This window comes from Arachis hypogaea, chromosome 5 (assembly GCF_003086295.3).
Source record: "Arachis hypogaea cultivar Tifrunner chromosome 5, arahy.Tifrunner.gnm2.J5K5, whole genome shotgun sequence".
Classification (NCBI taxonomy): domain Eukaryota; kingdom Viridiplantae; phylum Streptophyta; class Magnoliopsida; order Fabales; family Fabaceae; genus Arachis; species Arachis hypogaea.
This window is the reverse complement of record NC_092040.1, coordinates 80,704,412-80,723,108: the sequence shown is the minus strand read 5'-3', so window position 1 is coordinate 80,723,108 and position 18,697 is coordinate 80,704,412. Positions and strand designations below refer to the sequence as shown.

Here is an 18,697-nt window from a genome sequence, read left to right as displayed (position 1 = left end):
CATGAGGTCCAGATACAATGTCAAAAGATCCTATTAATAGTGAACTAGTAACCTAGGGTATACAGAAATGAGTAAATGACGTAAAAATCCACTTCTGGGTCCACTTAGTGTGTGCTTGGGCTGAGCTTTGAAGCTTTCATGTGTAGAGACTTTTTCTGGAGTTAAACGCCAGCTCTTATGCCAGTTTGGGCGTTTAACTCCAATTTTCATGCCAGTTCCAGCGTTAAACGCTGGGAATTCTGAAGCTGATTTGCAACGCCGGTTTGGGCCATCAAATCTCGGGCAAAGTATGAACTATTATATATTGCTGGAAAGCCCAGGATGTCTACTTTCCAACGCCGTTGAGAACGCGCCAATTGGATTTCTTTAGCTCCAGAAAATCCACTTCGAGTGCAGGGAGGTCAGAATCCAACAGCATCTGCAGTCCTTTTCAGCCTCTGAATCAGATTTTTTCTCAGGACCCTCAATTTCAGCCAGAAAATACCTGAAATCACAGAAAAACACACAAACTCATAGTAAAACCCAGAAAAGTGAATTTTAACTAAAAACTAATAAAAAATATACTAAAAAGTAACTAGATCATACTAAAAGCATACTAAAAACAATGCCAAAAAGCGTACAAATTATCCGCTCATCACAACACCAAACTTAAATTGTTGCTTGTCCCTAAGCAACTGAAAATCAAAATAGGATAGAAAGAAGAGAACATACTATAGACTCCAAAATATCAAAGAAACTTAGCTCCAATTAGATGAGTGGGACTAGTAGCTTTTTGCTTCCGAACAGTTTTGGCATCTCACTTTATCCTTTGAAGTTCTGAATGATTGGCATCTATAGGAACTCAGAACTCAGATAGTGTTATTGATTCTCCTAGTTAAGTATGATGATTCTTGAACATAGCTATTGTATGAGTCTTGGCTGTGGCCCAAAGCACTCTGTCTTCCAGTATTACCACCGGATACATACATGCCACAGACACATAATTGGGTGAACCTTTTCAGATTGTGACTTAGCTTTGCTAGAGTCCCCAATTAGAGGTGTCCAGGGTTCTTAAGCACACTCTTTTTGCCTTGGATCACAACTTTGTTTCTTTCTCTTTTTTTTCTTTCTTTCTTTCTTCTTCTTCTTTTTTTTTTCGTTTTTTTTTAATTCACTGCTTTTTCTTGCTTCAAGAATCAATTTGATGATTTTTCAGATACTCAATAACAGTTCTCTTTTTCCTCATTCTTTCAAGAGCCAACAATTTTAACATTCTCAAAACAACAAATTCAAAAGACATATGCACTGTTTAAGCATTCATTCGGAAAACAAAAAGTATTGTCACCACATCAAACTAATTCAACTAGTTTTAAAGATAAATTCGAAATCCTGTACTTCTTGTTCTTTTGTGATTAAAGCATTTTTCATTTAAGAGAGGTGATGGATTCATAGGACATTCATAGCTTTAAGACATGAATTTTAAATTTTATTAATTATGAATTAAGAACAAGACTCAAAAATAGATATAAGATGAGACTAAAAAAAATAGAAAACAAAAAATTTAAATAGGCTCCTAATGATAGAGGTTTTCACAAAGTTAGGACTCAACAACCTTGATTTTGAGAAGTGGATGCTCCCTCAAATTGAGGGGAGAATTTTTGGCGTTTCAGTTCTTGAAGTTCACGCCCCTGCTTCTCTTGTTCCTTCAGTAATTTGCAGAGCATGTAGTTCTGATTCTACTGTTCTTCCTTAAGTTGCTCCATAGTTTCTTGCAACTTGGTGATAGATGCTTCTAGGCTGGCCCAGTAGCCAATTTCAGGAAATTCAGGGAGGAACTCCTGCGCCCTCCTTTTGATGGAGTTGTCTTGCATTTGTCCTTCTATTGACTTCTTGGTGATTGGATGTTCAATGGGTATGAATTCATCTACTCCCATCTTTACCCCAGCCTCTTTACAGAGCAAGGAGATCAAGCTTGGGTAAGCCAGTTTGGCCTCAGTGGAATTCTTATTTGCAATTGTGTAGATCTCACAAGCAATCAGATGATGAACCTCCACTTCTTTTCCAAGCATAATGCAATGAATCATCACTGCTCTCTTGATAGTGACCTCAGAACGGTTGCTAGTGGGTAATATGGAATGCCCAATAAAGTCTAGCCAACCTCTTGCAATTGGTTTGAGGTCTCCCCTCTTGAGTTGGTTTGGGACACCCTTTGAATTGGTTATCCACTTAGTTCCAGGGAGGCATATGTCCTCTAGAACTTGATCCAACCCTTTATCTGCTCTCACCATTCTCCTATTAAAGGATTCAGGATCATCTTGCAGTTGAGGCAATTTGAAGATTTCTCTTATTTTGTCCAGATGGAAGTAGATAACTTTCCCTCTGACCATGGTTCTATAAGTATGGAAAGCAGTTCCAGTCATTCTCTGCTTATCTGTCAGCCACAGATTTGAGTAGAATTCCTGAACCATATTTCTTCCAACCTTTATCTCAGGATTGGTTAGAACTTTCCATCCTCTGTATCGAATTTGCTCTTGGATCCCCGGATATTCATCTTCTTTCAGATCAAATTTAACTTCCGGGATCACTGACCTCAGACCCATTATTTTGTGATAATGGTCTTCATGTTCTTTGGTTAAGAACTTCTCTTGATTCCAAAGATTCTTTGGATTATTCTCTTTCTTTCCTCTTAAATTGGTTTGTTTTCCCTTAGGAGCCATGATCTTGATGAATCTTGGCTTAGTGATCACGGAAAAGCACACCAAACTTAGAGGATTGCTTGTCCTCAAGCAAAAGAAAGGAAAGAAGAGAGAGAAGAGAAGAGCAAATTCGAATGGTGTGGGGGAACAAGGAGGCCGAACGTGTTTTTATAAGGGGGGAGGAGAGATTTCGAAAATTTGGAAGGAGATTTGAGAAGATATGGAAAGAAATTGAGAGAAAGTTGAGTTTTTGAACAAGATTTGGGAAGGATTTTAGAGAGATTTGAAGAATGATTTTGATTTTTGAAGATTTGAAGATGAATGATGAAAGTTTGAAATGTGTTTGTGTAGAAAAGTATGGTTCAAAAAAAAGAAAGTTTGCAAAAAATTTAATCAGAAAGCAAAATCTCTGTCCCCCACCTTTCTGGCGTTAAACGCCCAGAATGGCATCCATTCTGGCGTTTAACGCCCATTTGCTAGCCATTATGGGCGTTTAACGCCCAGCCAGGTAACCTGGCTGGCGTTAAACGCCAGAGTCCCCTTTGTCACTGGGCGTTTTGTTAAACGCCCAGGATGCTGCACACCTGGCGTTAAACGCCCAGAATGGTGCCCATTCTGGCGTTTAACGCCCAAATTGGCACCCTTACTGGCGTTAAACGCCCAGAATGGTGCCCATTCTGGCGTTTAACGCCCACAGTACCCCTTACTGGCGTTTTTTCGCCAGTAAGCTCCTCTTCTCTGCTTTTTGCACTGAATCCTTCTGTAACTCTGTGAATTCCTTAAATTTTGATAATTGCCTCTGTAGAAATAAAACATATAACCTGCTAATGACTGGGTTGCCTCCCAGCAAGCGCTTCTTTATTGTCTTTAGCTGGACTTTTACTGAGGATCATTCCAGCCTCAGTTTTGAGCATTCCTGCTCAAAATTGCTTTCAAGATAATGCTTGATCCTCTGTCCATTAACAATGAACTTTTTGTCAGAATCTATATTTTGAAGCTCAACATATCCATATGGTGACACTCCTGTAATCACATACGGACCCCTCCACCGGGATTTAAGTTTTCCTGGGAACAATTTGAGCCTAGAGTTGAAGAGCAGAACCTTTTGTCCTGGCTCAAAGACTCTGGATGACAACTTCTTGTCATGCCACTTCTTTGCCTTTTCCTTATAAATTTTTGCATTTTCAAAGGCACTGAGTCTAAATTCATCTAGCTCATTTAGCTGGAGTAATCTCTTCTCACCAGCTAACTTAGCATCCAGGTTTAGGAATCTGGTTGCCCAGTAGGCTTTATGTTCCAGTTCCACGGGCAAATGACAGGCCTTCCCATACACAAGCTGGTATGGTGAGGTTCCTATTGGGGTCTTAAATGCTGTTCTGTATGCCCACAGAGCATCATCCAAGCTCCTTGCCCAATCCTTTCTTCGGGCCATCACAGTCCGTTCTAGGATTCTTTTTAGCTCTCTGTTAGAGACTTCAGCTTGCCCATTTGTCTGTGGATGATACGGGGTAGCCACTTTGTGGCTAATTCCATATCTGACCATAGCAGAGTACAGCTGTTTATTGCAGAAATGAGTGCCCCCATCACTGATTATGACTCTGGGAACACCAAATCTGTTGAAGATGTGTTTCTGGAGGAATTTCAGCACGGTCTTAGTATCATTAGTGGGTGTAGCGATTGCTTCTACCCACTTAGATACATAGTCCACTGCCACCAGAATGTAAGTGTTTGAGTATGATGGTGGGAATGGACCCATAAAGTCAATCCCCCATACGTCAAACAATTCAATCTCTAATATCCCTTGTTGAGGCATGGCATATCCGTGAGGCAAGTTACCAGCTCTTTGGCAACTGTCACAGTTACGCACAAACTCTCGGGCATCTCTATAGAGAGTAGGCCAGTAGAAGCCACATTGGAGGACTTTAGTGGCTGTTCGCTCACTTCCAAAGTGTCCTCCATACTGTGATCCATGGCAGTGCCATAGGATCCTTTGTGCTTCTTCTCTGGGTACACATCTGCGGATCATTCCGTCTGCACATCTCTTAAAGAGATACGGCTCATCCCATAGGTAGTACTTGGCATCTGAAATTAATTTCTTTCTTTGCACTCTGCTGTACTCCTGGGGTATGAACCTCACAGCTTTATAATTTGCAATATCTGCAAACCATGGAGCTTCCTGAATGGCAAAGAGTTGCTCATCTGGGAAAGTCTCAGAGATCTCAGTAGAAGGGAGGGACGCCCCAGCTACTGGTTCTATTCGGGACAGATGATCAGCTACTTGGTTCTCTGTCCCTTTTCTGTCTCTTATTTCTATATCAAACTCTTGCAGAAGCAACACCCATCGTATAAGCCTGGGTTTTGAATCCTGCTTTGTGAGTAAGTATTTAAGAGCAGCATGGTTAGTGTACACAATCACTTTGGATCCCACTAGATAGGATCTAAACTTGCCAATGGCATAGACCACTGCAAGTAACTCTTTTTCTGTGGTTGTGTAATTCTTCTGTGCATCATTTAGAACACGGCTGGCATAATAAATGACGTGCAGAAGCCTGTTATGCCTCTGTCCCAACACTGCACCAATGGCATGGTTACTGGCATCACACATTAGTTCAAATGGCAATGTCCAGTCTGGTGCAGAGATGACTGGTGCTGTGACCAGCTTGGCTTTCAGGGTCTCAAATGCCTGCAGACACTGTGTGTCAAACACAAATGGTGTGTCAGCAGCTAGCAGGTTGCTCAAAGGTTTTGCAATTTTCGAAAAATCCTTTATAAACCTTCTATAGAATCCTGCATGCCCCAGAAAGCTTCTGATTGCCTTAACATTGGCAGGTGGTGGTAATTTTTCAATTACCTCTACCTTTGCCTTATCCACCTCTATTCCCCTGCTTGAAATTTTGTGCCCAAGGACAATTTCCTCAGTCACCATAAAGTGACATTTCTCCCAGTTTAAAACCAGGTTAGTCTCTTGGCACCTTTTCAGGACACGTGCTAGGTGGTCAAGACAGGAGCTGAATGAGTCTCCATATACTGAGAAGTCATCCATGAAGACTTCCAGGAATTTCTCCACCATATCAGAGAAGATGGATAACATGCATCTCTGAAAGGTTGCAGGAGCATTACACAGACCAAAAGGCATCCTCCTGTAGGCAAACATGCCAGAAGGGCAAGTAAATGCTGTTTTCTCTTGGTCCTGAGGATCTACTGCAATTTGGTTGTAACCTGAATAGCCATCCAAAAAATAGTAATAATCATGACCAGCTAGTCTTTCTAGTATTTGGTCTATGAATGGTAAAGGAAAATGATCCTTTCTGGTGGCTGTATTGAGCCTTCTGTAGTCAATACACATACGCCACCCTGTGACTGTTCTTGTAGGAACCAGTTCATTTTTTTCCTTATGAACCACTGTCATGCCTCCCTTTTTGGGGACAACTTGGACAGGGCTCACCCAGGGGCTATCAGAAATAGGATAAATAATCCCAGCCTCTAGTAATTTAGTGACCTCTTTCTGCACCACCTCCTTCATGGCTGGATTTAGCCTCCTCTGTGGTTGGACTACTGGTTTGGCATTATCCTCCAACAGGATCTTGTGCATGCATCTAGCTGGGCTAATGCCCTTAAGATCACTTATGGACCACCCAAGAGCTGTCTTGTGTGTCCATAGCACTTGAATCAGTGCTTCCTTTTCCTGTGGATTTAAAGCAGAGCTTATAATCACTGGAAAAGTGTCACCCTCTCCCAGAAATGCATACTTCAGGGATGGTGGTAGTGGTTTGAGTTCAGGTTTCGGAGGCTTATCCTCCTCCTGAGGAATTTTCGAAAATTCCTTTTTCTCCTCTGGTTCTTCTTGATCAGGCTGAGCATCCTTGAAGATGTCCTCAAGCTCTGATTCTAGACTTTCAGTCATATTGATCTCTTCCACCAGAGAGTCAATAATGTCAGCGCCCATGCAGTCATTTGGTGTGTCTGGATGCTGCATAGCTTTTACAGCATTCAAATTGAACTCATCCTCATTAACTCTCAGGGTTACTTCCCCTTTTTGTACATCAATGAGGGTTCGTCCAGTTGCTAGGAAAGGTCTTCCTAGAATGAGAGTTGCACTCTTGTGCTCCTCCATTTCCAGCACCACAAAGTCAGTTGGAAAGGTGAATGGCCCAACCTTGACAATCATGTCCTCTATTATGCCTGATGGATATTTAATGGAGCCATCAGCAAGTTGGAGGCATATCCGGGTTGGTTTGACTTCTTCAGTCAACCCAAGCTTTCTGATAGTGGATGCAGGTATTAGATTGATACTTGCTCCAAGATCACACAGGGCTGTCTTGGTGCAGGCTCCTTCTAATGTGCATGGTATCATAAAGCTTCCTGGATCTTGAAGCTTTTCTGGTAAGCTTTTTAGAATGACTGCACTGCATTCTTCAGTGAGAAATACTTTTTCAGTTTCTCTCCAATCTTTCTTATGACTTAGGATCTCTTTCATGAACTTAGCATAAGAAGGTATTTGCTCAAGTGCCTCTGCAAACGGAATCTTTATTTCAAGAGTCCTTAGATAGTCTGCAAAGCGGGCAAATTGCTTATCCTGTTCCGCTTGGCGGAGTTTCTGAGGATAAGGCATCTTGGCTTTATATTCTTCAACCTTAGTTGCTGCAGGTTTATTCCTTACAGAAGTGGTTGAAGAAGCCTTTTTAGAGGGATTACTGTCAGCACTCTCAGGTGTCTGATCCTCCCTTAGCGTCTGAACGCCAGGATTGGGTGAAGGTTGGGCGTTTAACGCCAACTTCTCTCCCTTTTCTGGAGTTTGAACGCCAGAACTGGGCAAGGAATGGGCGTTTAACGCCAGCTTTCCTCCCCTTTCTGGCGTTTGAACGCCAAAAGTATTCCTCTCTGGGCTCTTACTGTCCTCAGAGAGATTTTGGACAGTGGTTTGGTTATCCTCTGTCAATTGTTCCTTATTTGGCTTTTTGCTACTCTGAGCAGTGTTATTCAATGTCTTCCCACTCCTCAGTTGGACTGCTTGACATTCTTCTGTTATCTGTTTAGATATCTGTTGTTTTGCTTGATTCAACTGCAGTTCTATGTTCTTGTTAGCAATTTTAGTTTCATGGAGCATCTCTTTAAATTCTGCTAACTGTTTTGTCATCAGGTGTAATTGTTGATTAAGCTCAATCATCTGTTCTTGAGGATTAGGATCAGTGGCTAATGTCATGACTTCCTCTTTTGGAGAGAACTCATTGCTAGAATACAAATATTGGTTTCTAGCAACAGTGTCTATAAGCTCTTGAGCCTCTTCAATCGTCTTCCTCATGTGTATAGATCCACCAGCTGAGTGGTCTAAAGACATCTGAGCTTTTTCTGTAAGCCCATAGTAGAAGATGTCTAACTGTACCCACTCTGAAAACATTTCAGAGGGGCATTTTCTTAGCATACCTCTATACCTCTCCCAGGCATTATAAAGGGATTCATTATCCTCTTGTTTAAAGCCTTGGATGTCCAGCCTTAGCTGTGTCATCCTCTTTGGAGGGTAAAAGTGATTCAGGAATTTGTCTGATAACTGTTTCCATGTCTTTATGCTTGCTGTAGGTTGGTTATTCAACCACTTCTTAGCTTGATCTTTTACAGCAAATGGAAACAGTAATAGTCTGTAGACATCCTGATCCACCTCTTTATCACATATTGTGTCAGCAATTTGTAAGAACTGTGCCAGAAACTCAGTAGGTTCTTCCTGTGGAAGACCGTAATACTGGCAATTTTGCTGCACTATGATAATGAGTTGAGGATTTAGCTCAAAGCTGCTTGCTTTGATGGGAGGTGTACAGATGCTACTCCCATATGCAGCTGTAATGGGGTTAGCATATGACCCTAGAGTCCTTCTGGACTGTTCAATTCCACTTAGGTCCATGATGGATAAAGGGAAATGATATGGATTGCTAGAATATTTTTTTTGACCGAAAATAATAAAATAAAATAAATGGAAAATAAAAATCAAATTTCGAAAACTAAAAGAAAATAAGATCAAAGCAAATTGAAAACTGAATCAATTAGTCAATTAAAAAGATTTTGAAATTAGCAATTGAAAAGATATGATTGAAAATTATTTTGAAAAAGATTTGATTTTTGAAATGAGGAGAAAGAAAAAAAAACAACAAGATGACACCAAACTTAAAATTTTCAGAAAATCAAACACTAATTTTCGAGAATTTTTAAGGGAAAAACACAAAAAGGACACCAAACTTAGAATTTTTAAGGACCAAAAAGGGACTAAGGACATGCAAATTCGAAAATTAAAAGAAAAGCAAAAGCACGCAATTGACACCAAACTTAAAATATGAAACTAGACTCAACTAAAAGACTCTAAACCAACAAAAATAAAACAGTCCTAATCTAAGCAACAAGATAAGCCGTCAGTTGTCCAAACTCAAACAATCCCCGACAACGGCGCCAAAAACTTGGTGCACGAAATTGCAATCACACTTTTGCAATCCCGCACAACTAACCAGCAAGTGTACTGGGTCGTCCAAGTAATACCTTACGTGAGTAAGGGTCGATCCCACGGAGATTGTTGGTTTGAAGCAGCTATGGTTATCTTGTAACTCTTAGTCAGGATATCAGAAATTATCAGGATTGATTGTGAAAAGCAAAAGAACATGAAATAAGTACTTGTTTTGCAGTAATAGAGAATGGGTTGAGGTTTTGGAGATGCTCTATCTTCTGAATCTCTGCTTTCCTACTGTCTTCCTCTTCAAGCACGCTAGGCTCCTTCCATGGCAAGCTGTATGCAAGGGTTTCACCGTTGTCAGTGGCTACCTCCCATCCTCTCAGTGGAAATGTTCAACGCACCCTGTCACGGCACGGCTATCCATCTGTCGGTTCTCAATTAGGTTGGAATAGAATCCAGTGATTCTTTTGCGTCTGTCACTAACGCCCAGCCCTCAGGAGTTTGAAGCTCGTCACAGTCATTCAATCATTGAATCCTACTCAGAATACCACAGACAAGGTTTAGACCTTCCGGATTCTCTTGAATGCCGCCATCAGTTCTAGCTTATACCACGAAGATTCTGATTAAAGAATCCAAGAGATATCTACTTAATCTAAGGTAGAACGGAGGTGGTTGTCAGGCACACGTTCATAGTTGAGAATGATGATGAGTGTCACGGATCATCACATTCATCCGGTTTGAGAACAAGTAATATCTTAGAATGGAAGCAAGCATGATTGAATGAAAAACAATAGTAATTGCATTAATCCATCAAGACACAGCAGAGCTCCTCACCCCCAACCATGGGGTTTAGAGACTCATGCCGTGGAAGGTACACAAAGAAACGTGTAAAGTGTCATGAGGTCCAGATACAATGTCAAAAGATCCTATTAATAGTGAACTAGTAACCTAGGGTATACAGAAATGAGTAAATAACGTAAAAATCCACTTCTGGGTCCACTTAATGTGTGCTTGGGCTGAGCATTGAAGCTTTCATGTGTAGAGACTTTTTCTGGAGTTAAACGCCAGCTCTAATGCCAGTTTGGGCGTTTAACTCCAATTTTCATGCCAGTTCCAGCGTTAAACGCTGGGAATTCTGAAGCTGATTTGCAACGCCGGTTTGGGCCATCAAATCTCGGGCAAAGTATGAACTATTATATATTGCTGGAAAGCCCAGGATGTCTATTTTCCAACGCCGTTGAGAGCGCGCCAATTGGGCTTCTGTACATCTAGAAAATCCACTTCGAGTGCAGGGAGGTCAGAATCCAACAGCATCTGCAGTCCTTTTCAGCCTCTGAATCAGATTTTTGCTCAGGACCCTCAATTTCAGCCAGAAAATACCTGAAATCACAGAAAAACACACAAACTCATAGTAAAACCCAGAAAAGTGAATTTTAACTAAAAACTAATAAAAAATACACTAAAAACTAACTAGATCATACTAAAAGCATACTAAAAACAATGCCAAAAAGCGTACAAATTATCCGCTCATCATTCTTCATACTGGCGGAATGCACCTTTGAATAGGTTACACTGTCCAGTTAGTTGAACTTCTTCAAAGAGCTCTCTCAGAACAAACACCTCAAGTTCACTAGTTATCTCTCCTTACTTCTGTATGAACAGAAAAACTTCTTTTAACTCCTTGCATGTTGCTGGGTCCTTCTTCCAAGGTCAACATCTTGAGCCTTGAGCTTCACCAGGGGCGCAGGTAGGTATAAACAAAGGGGGGCAATGGCCCCCCCCCCCCCCAAAATTTTAGCTTTTATTCCAAAAAAAAAAAAGTCTGATCCCCCTTTTTTTATTTCTCAGCCCCCTCTCTTTTTGTTTTATCTTTTCCAATCCCCTCCCCCTCTCACTTTTAATTTCTACAAAACCCAGCCCAATAGCCCATCTGCCCATTCCCTATCCCTTTTCTATTTTCCAATCCTTATCTTTTTTTATTTCCCAACGTATAATCACTAATCAGTTCCCCAATCCCCTTTTTCTATTTTTCAACATACAACCGGTCTCTTCCTCTCCCCCTCTTCCCACCTTGGCTTTCAAAAAATTTAGGTAACAATTTTTTCTATTCTTCTTCTTCTTTATCTCTTTAATCTTCTTATCTTTTACAATTTTACGTTTTTAACTCTTTTTTTTGTTTTTTGCAGATTAAAAAAAAGAGTAGTTTAACAAGTGATTTTTCACTCCTCTTTCTCAAAAAAGGTTCTATTTTTATTCTTTTTTATATATTTAGTTATTTACTTAATTAGTTAATTTATTATTATTTGTTAATTAAGTTTATGTTATTATATGTTAGTTTGTATATTTAGTTTTTTTTATTAGTTAACTATTTAATTACAATTTTATATTATTTATACTAAGATGTTAGTATTATTGTTCTGAATTTTAATATTTTATTTTAAATTGAAATATAATTTTTATATTTTATAAAGATTTAGACTGTAATTTATACTTTTTGCTAAATATATTTTAAATTATAGGAACTTATTTGGCCATTTGAATTATGAGTAAGTTCAAAACCATTGATACATTTTTTAAAAGAAAAGATCAAGAGAATGAAGATGCTTCTACTATTACTACTCTAATACTTGAGGGGTCATCAAATTTCATTACTTCAAGTTCTTCATTGAATAGCTCAAAGCGTCCACGACTTCTTCCAAATCAACTGGATGTTTTTCGTTTGGAAATAGATCCTGGAATGCGACCAATGATTTGGAAGTTTCCTCCAAATAAAAGAGATGAAATCCGTCAGGCTTATATTAAAGTTGGGCCAAATCAGCCAATTCTTGATAATTATCCATTTTCTGGTGATAAAAGTCATCGTCGCTTTCAAGCTTCATGGTTTAAATTGTTCCCATCTTGGTTAGAATATTCTATAGAAGATGATGCTATATATTGTTTTCCGTGCTTTCTTTTTGCTAAGGAACCTTCAATCAATACGGGTTCAAATGCTTTTATTGAGAATGGTTTCAGGAATTGGAAGAAAGTAAATAGTGGAAAAGAATGTGCTCTTTTGAATCACATTGGCAAAGGTCCTAACTCATTCCATCATAAGGCGCTGAAATCATGTGATGATTTGATGAAACAATCACAACATATTGACAGACTTCTTCATAAGCAAACATCAGAAGAGATTGAAAAGAATCGAATTCGACTAGGAGCATCTATAGATTGCATTAGATGGTTGACATTTCAAGGTTGTGCATACAGAGGACATGATGAAAGCCAAAGTTCAAGCAACAGAGGTAACTTTTTGGAAATGTTAAAATTTTTGGGATCTTACAATGAAAGAGTGAAACAGAATGTTTTGGAAAATGCTCCAAAAAATGCTAAGTATACTTCAAATGATGTCCAAAAAGAAATTCTACATATTCTTGCTACTAAGGTGAGAAATTCAATTAGAGAAGAGATTGGAGATGCCAAATTTTGTATTATTGTTGATGAAGCTAGAGATGAATCTAAAAAGGAGCAAATGGCCATTGTTTTGAGATTTGTTACTCTAGATGGTTTTGTTAAAGAGAGATTTTTTGATCTTGTGCATGTCACTGATACTTGTGCAACAACTTTAAAGAAAGAATTGATTTCTGTCCTTTCTCATTATAATCTCCAAGTTGAAAATATTAGGGGTCAAGGGTATGATGGTGCTAGCAACATGCGGGGTGAGTGGAATGGTTTGCAAGCTTTGTTTCTTAAAGATTCTCCACAAGCATACTATGTGCATTGTTTTGCTCATAGGTTACAATTAGCATTGGTGGCAGCTTCAAGAGAGGTACTTCAAATTCATGAATTTTTTACTCAATTAAACTCTATTGTCACTATTGTTAGTGCTTCTTCAAAACGACATGATCAATTACAAGAAGCTCAAGCAATTGAAAATGCAAACTTGGTTGCTCAAAATGAATTAGAAACAGGCAAAGGTGCGAATCAAATAAGCACTTTACAAAGAGCTGGGGATACTCGATGGAGCTCTCACTTTAATTCTATTTGCAGTTTGGTAAAAATGTTTACTGCTACCAATATTGTTCTCAATAATATCATTGAAGACGGGACAACTTATGCACAAAGAGGTGAGGCTTATGGTGTTAGTAAAATATTATTGTCATTTGAATTTGTTTTCACTTTGCACTTGATGAAAGAGATTATGGGAATCACTAATGTCCTTTGCCAAGCACTGCAACAACAATCTCAAGATATTCTTAATGCAATGCATATTGTTTCTACATCAAAGTTACTTCTTCAACAATTAAGAGATGGTGGATGGTGCAATTTTTTTGCAAATGTTAAAGATTTTTGTGAAAAACATGAAATTGAAGTCCCTAATATGAGTGCACAATATGTTTTTGGAAGAGGTCGATCTCGTCAACCAAGTGTGACAGTTGAGCATCATTATCGAATAGATGTATTCTTGGCAACAATTAACTCTCAAATACAAGAGTTGAATAGTAGATTTAATGAGCAAACAATAGAGCTTTTGACTTTGAGTTGTGCTTTGGATCCTAAGGACAATTTCAAATCATTCAATATTGAAGAAATCAGCAAGTTAGCAGAGAAGTTTTATCCCCTTGACTTTCCTTCTAATGAGCTAAATATTTTGAAATCTCAGTTGCAACATTATCAGCATGATATACCAAATCATTTGAAAGGCATTGGTACACTTTCTGAATTGTGCAACAGGTTGCAAGAAACGGGAAAATCAAGAACTTATCACATGGTTGATAGATTAATACGTCTTGTTTTGACTCTACCAGTGTCTACAGCAACAACAGAAAGAGCTTTTTCAGCAATGAAAATTGTTAAGACAAGACTCCGAAGTAAGATGGCTGATGAATTTCTTGCAGACAATTTGGTCATCTATATAGAAAAAGAATTAGCAGCTATTTTTGACACAAATTCAATTATAGATGATTTTGAAAATAGAAAAAAACGTCGAATAGCCTTTTCATGATACAAAACTGTAAGTAGTAATTTTTATATATTATTGTCTTATTTTGATTGAGATTATATATATATATATATATATATATATATATATATATATATTTTAATTTTATCAATAGAAATAGTAATATAAATTATAACACCGCCCCCCTAAATAGTTAGCCTAGCTCCGCCCCTGAGCTTCACCAACCACAGATTCACTTTTTCTCCTTAATCATCAGAGTAGAAACTTTCCCTCTGACTTCCTCATCTTGACCGAAAGCCACAAAGCAGTAACCATAGAAATCTTCTCACGGTCAGCTTGATCTTAGCCATAGAAAAACTACTTGGTCCCCAAGTATCACTTGTGACCCTAGATGTGAAACAGAATAGGGCAGAGAACCACTTTCCCTTGAATGCCATTTTCCGATATAACAGAGAGTTGGGAAGAAGAGAAGAAGATTTGATGCAAGCAAAATGAGATGGATTACCTTTAACCTAAGCTTGATTTGGTTTGGATTTTCTGATTTAATTTCTGTGTGTCAAGCTTTACCTTTCTCTCTTTTGCTTCTTTGGTGTTTTGTTTGGTGAAGAAGCTCTTTCTCTTTCTTACTTTTCTGAAGGTTTGATTTGACTTGATTTGAGAGGAGGGGAACGTTGCTTTGGTTGGAGCAATATGGTGGGATTTGAAAATCAATTCGGGCTTGGATCGGTTTGGTTCATGTAACCCGTTTGACCCATCTGATTTCTTTGGCTTCTATCTTTTGCTTTTGTTTGGGCTTTACCCATCAGCCTTGCTATATTGTCTTTATACCATTTGGGCTGCTTAAATGAATTTGGCCTGCAACATGAAATAAATAATTAGTAATATGCCATTAAAATTGATCAACACTAATTATTTATTTTGCCCAAAAATAATGTTTGTCATCACTAATTAATTTAGTTAATTTCTTAACTCAACAATCTCCCCCTTGATGACAAACATGATTTAAGCAATAATCAAAAGGAAGTGAAGTAAGGTTTAGAAACTCCATTTGATTTGCTTTTATGTTGCTCCCCCTGGATTGATGCTCTTCTCTTCTTTCCTGTTTACATATGCTTCTTATGGAATTAAACAGATGCTTATGTACCAACCAAAAGTATAGCAAACAGTGACAGTTTAAATTGCCAAAAAATTTTAATACATCAGGGTCAGAGTCAGATAGCAACATATCATAAAGCAAGTTTCCAGCCTCATTCACAACAGTTCACAATATCTATCAAACAAAGTTCACAAAAATAATCAAACAGCTATTGCTATTGCTCCTATTACTCCCCCTTTTGTCATCAAGGGCGGATGAGAAAAAGACCAACAAAAGGAAGTCTTGTACCCTGCAGAAAAGAGTTAGAGCACATAACAAAGAACTAAATAAACTGTCAAAAGTGCAGTAAAATTAAAAGTTATTACAGTCATCCAAAATGAAACAGTGCAAAAGTAACGAAAGAAATAAAAATCATGAGACAAAAAGAGAGCAGCAGCAGCAGTTTTCATGAGACAAATTCTAGGCATCAGAATTATCCCCTTCTGATCCAGCTTCCTCTTCATCTTCAGTGGCCTGATCTTCATCCTCATTCATGTTATCAATGAATTTCATAAGCACAGCCACCCTATCTCTTGATTTCTTCAGGAAGTTCTCATGCTTGCTAGCTAGCTTTCTTTGTTCCTTACTCATGGCAATCAAATGATTTGACTGGGAGACAAACTCTTGAGCAACATCTTTGACTACATTCAGCAGAGCTGATTTCTTCCCAGTGGAAATGGAAGTACCCTCAGTGGAAGGAGGAGGAGAGTCATCTGGTATGTACTCTTCATCATCATCATCTAAGACCACTCTCTCAGATCTAGTTGGCCCTTTTTGCTGTTTCACTGAACCACCCCCTTTTAGGTATGAATGTTTATTTTCATAAGCCTCATTTGACAAGTCAACACCAAAAGTCTCAAATATGCAAGTCAAAAACATGTCATAAGGTAGTGCTTTATCCTTCACACTTCTAACAGAATCAAACATGTATCTAGCCATCAAATAGGCAAAAGAGATTTCTGTTTTAGTGATTAGGGCATACAAAACAAGTGTGTCCGTGTAAGAAACCCTTTGATATGAACCACTTTGAGGAATTAAAATGTGGTTGATAATACGATGCAACTGAGCACATTCATATCCTAGGGCTTTGTGAGTGGGTGTGATGCCATCAATTAAAGAAACATGTTCATAAATGTGAGAAAGAGCATCATGGTAAGAGATACCAACACCTTCATCCCACTTCACAGATGTATAAGCACATGGCTCTACATCAGTGTACCTCAAAGAGTCACTGATTGTCTCATTATTCAAGATAATGTCTCTGCCCTTAACATAAGAATGCACACTTCCTTCATGGTAAGTCATGTTTGCATAAAATTCTTTTACTAACTTAGGATATACTGGTTTTTTGATTTTGAAAAGGTGATTCCAGTCTAAAAATTCTAGATTTTCAACAAAAGGAAATCCTTTCTTTTTCAAATCAGGTAAATCAGCAAGAAAAAAGGGACATAGATGACGGTACTGAATAACTCCCTCATAAAAGTCATGGTTCATGGCAGATTTGAAACGATGGGGGTTATAGTCTGAGTGAGATGTCATGAAGTGTGATTTGTGAGCAAAGGGATCAATGTCTGGTTCGCTAACAGATTTGAGAGGGTGAGGGTTACCTCTTTGTGAACGCACAGGAACAGACCTTGACTTAGGTTTTGCAGTCTCAGGAACAGGTTCTTCAACAGCAGGACGCTTACCCTTGGATGAACTAGGTTTTGTGGAGCTTGGTTTGGATGGCGTTGCCTTCGAAGGTGGTGTCGGTTTGGCAGGAGCAGGATACCTTGGATTGTTCTTGGTCCGAGCCATGGGGTCACAGCGAGGAGGAGGGTAGGAGGAGAAGGTGAGGGAGTGAAGGTGGTGTCTTGAGAACGGGTTGATGGCCTAGGAAAACTTGGAAGTTTATGGATTTTCTCACGAGGTGCTCTTTTGGCAATGACTTTCTTCCTCATTTTGGTTAAATTGATGCTTTTGATGGAAGAGAGATAGTGGTGTGAGAGGGAAGAAACCGAAGGGTTGAGGAGAAGTTATGGAGGGAAGAGAGGGAGTGTTGGTAACCGAACCCAAAAGCAAGTTTCCAAAACCATGCAACTGCATCATCAATTGAAAAGATTTGAAAAGACATGACATCATAAGAGAAAGATTTGATTTGATTTAAAATATTAAATTTTCAAAAAAACTTTAAAAATCAAATCACACTGAAAATCCTTTTTGGACAAAAAATAAACACACAGGCCACACAAAAAATTGTAACATTCATGTTTGGGCCTTGAAGTGATTTGGATTTAATGAAACACATTTGGACCACTCTTGATCTGAGTCTTGAAGTTGGCCCAGATTGAGTTTCTCTTTAAGCAAGTCCAGAACACGCTGTCTTGAAGGAAACATTCATCATCTGCCCAGAATTGTCTCATACCTGTTTATGAGACAAAAAGCTCCAGCAAATATATCAGCACTTTTCAAATAGAAAATCATAGCTCAAAATGCCTAGACAAGTCCTAAGTATGCAGAATCTATCCTCAGCTAATGGTTTTGTAAAAATATCTGCTAATTGCTCCTCAGATTTAACAAATTGAATGCTAATATCCCCTTTTTGGACATGTTCTCTTATTAAGTGAAATTTCACTTCAATATGCTTAGTCCTAGAGTGCAAAACTGGATTTTTAGAAATATTCATGGCACTCATATTATCACACATTAAGGGAATATTTTCAGCATTTAACTTGTAATCAGCAAGCTGTGTTTTTAACCATAAAAGCTGAGAACAACAAGAAGAAGCAGCTATATACTCAGCCTCTGCAGTGGATAAGGCCACTGTTGGTTGCTTCTTACTTGACCAAACATTTAAGGACTTTCCAAGGAAGCAGCATAAACCAGAAGTGCTCTTTCTGTCAACTCTATCACCAACAAAATCTGCATCACAATAACTAACTGCAGAAAAATCATCAGTCTTAGGATACCAAAGACCAAAATTGGATGTGCTGTGAACATATCTAATGATCCTTTTAACTGCAGAAAGATGTGACTCTTTAGGTTTGGATTGGAACCTAGAACACAATCCAACACTTTGCACAATATCGGGTCTAGAGGAAGTTAGATACATAAGAGAACCGATCATCCCTCTATACCTAGTCTTATCAACATCTTTCTCAGTTTCTCCCTTATCTAATTTAGAATTAGGATGCATGGGAGTTCCCATGGGTTTGGCATTTTCCATAGCAAATTTCTTAACTAATTCCTTGGCATACTTTTCTTGATGAATGAAAATACAGTTTTCAGTTTGTTTTATTTGCAGCACAAGGAAAAAATTAAGTTCACCCATCATACTCATGTCAAATTCGCTTGTCATGAGCCTTCCAAATTCAGTACAAAGGGATTCATTTGCTGATCCAAAGATAATGTCATCAACATATATTTGGACTAAAATAAAAGAATTATTAGAGTTCTTGATAAATAGAGTTATATCAGTGGTGCCTCTTTGAAAACCATTTTTCAAAAGAAAAGAGCTAAGTCTCTCACACCAA

General features: G+C 38.5%; 1 protein-coding gene across 1 annotated transcript; it reads left to right on the top strand.

Moving 5' to 3' along the window:
- Positions 1 to 11,650: 11,650 nt before the first annotated feature.
- Positions 11,651 to 15,404, top strand: LOC112803617 (uncharacterized). Its single transcript, XM_025847103.1, has 2 exons — positions 11,651 to 13,958; positions 15,355 to 15,404. Exons 1-2 carry the CDS (start codon positions 11,651 to 11,653, stop codon positions 15,402 to 15,404), a joined length of 2,358 nt encoding a protein of 785 aa, XP_025702888.1.
- Positions 15,405 to 18,697: the final 3,293 nt, after the last annotated feature.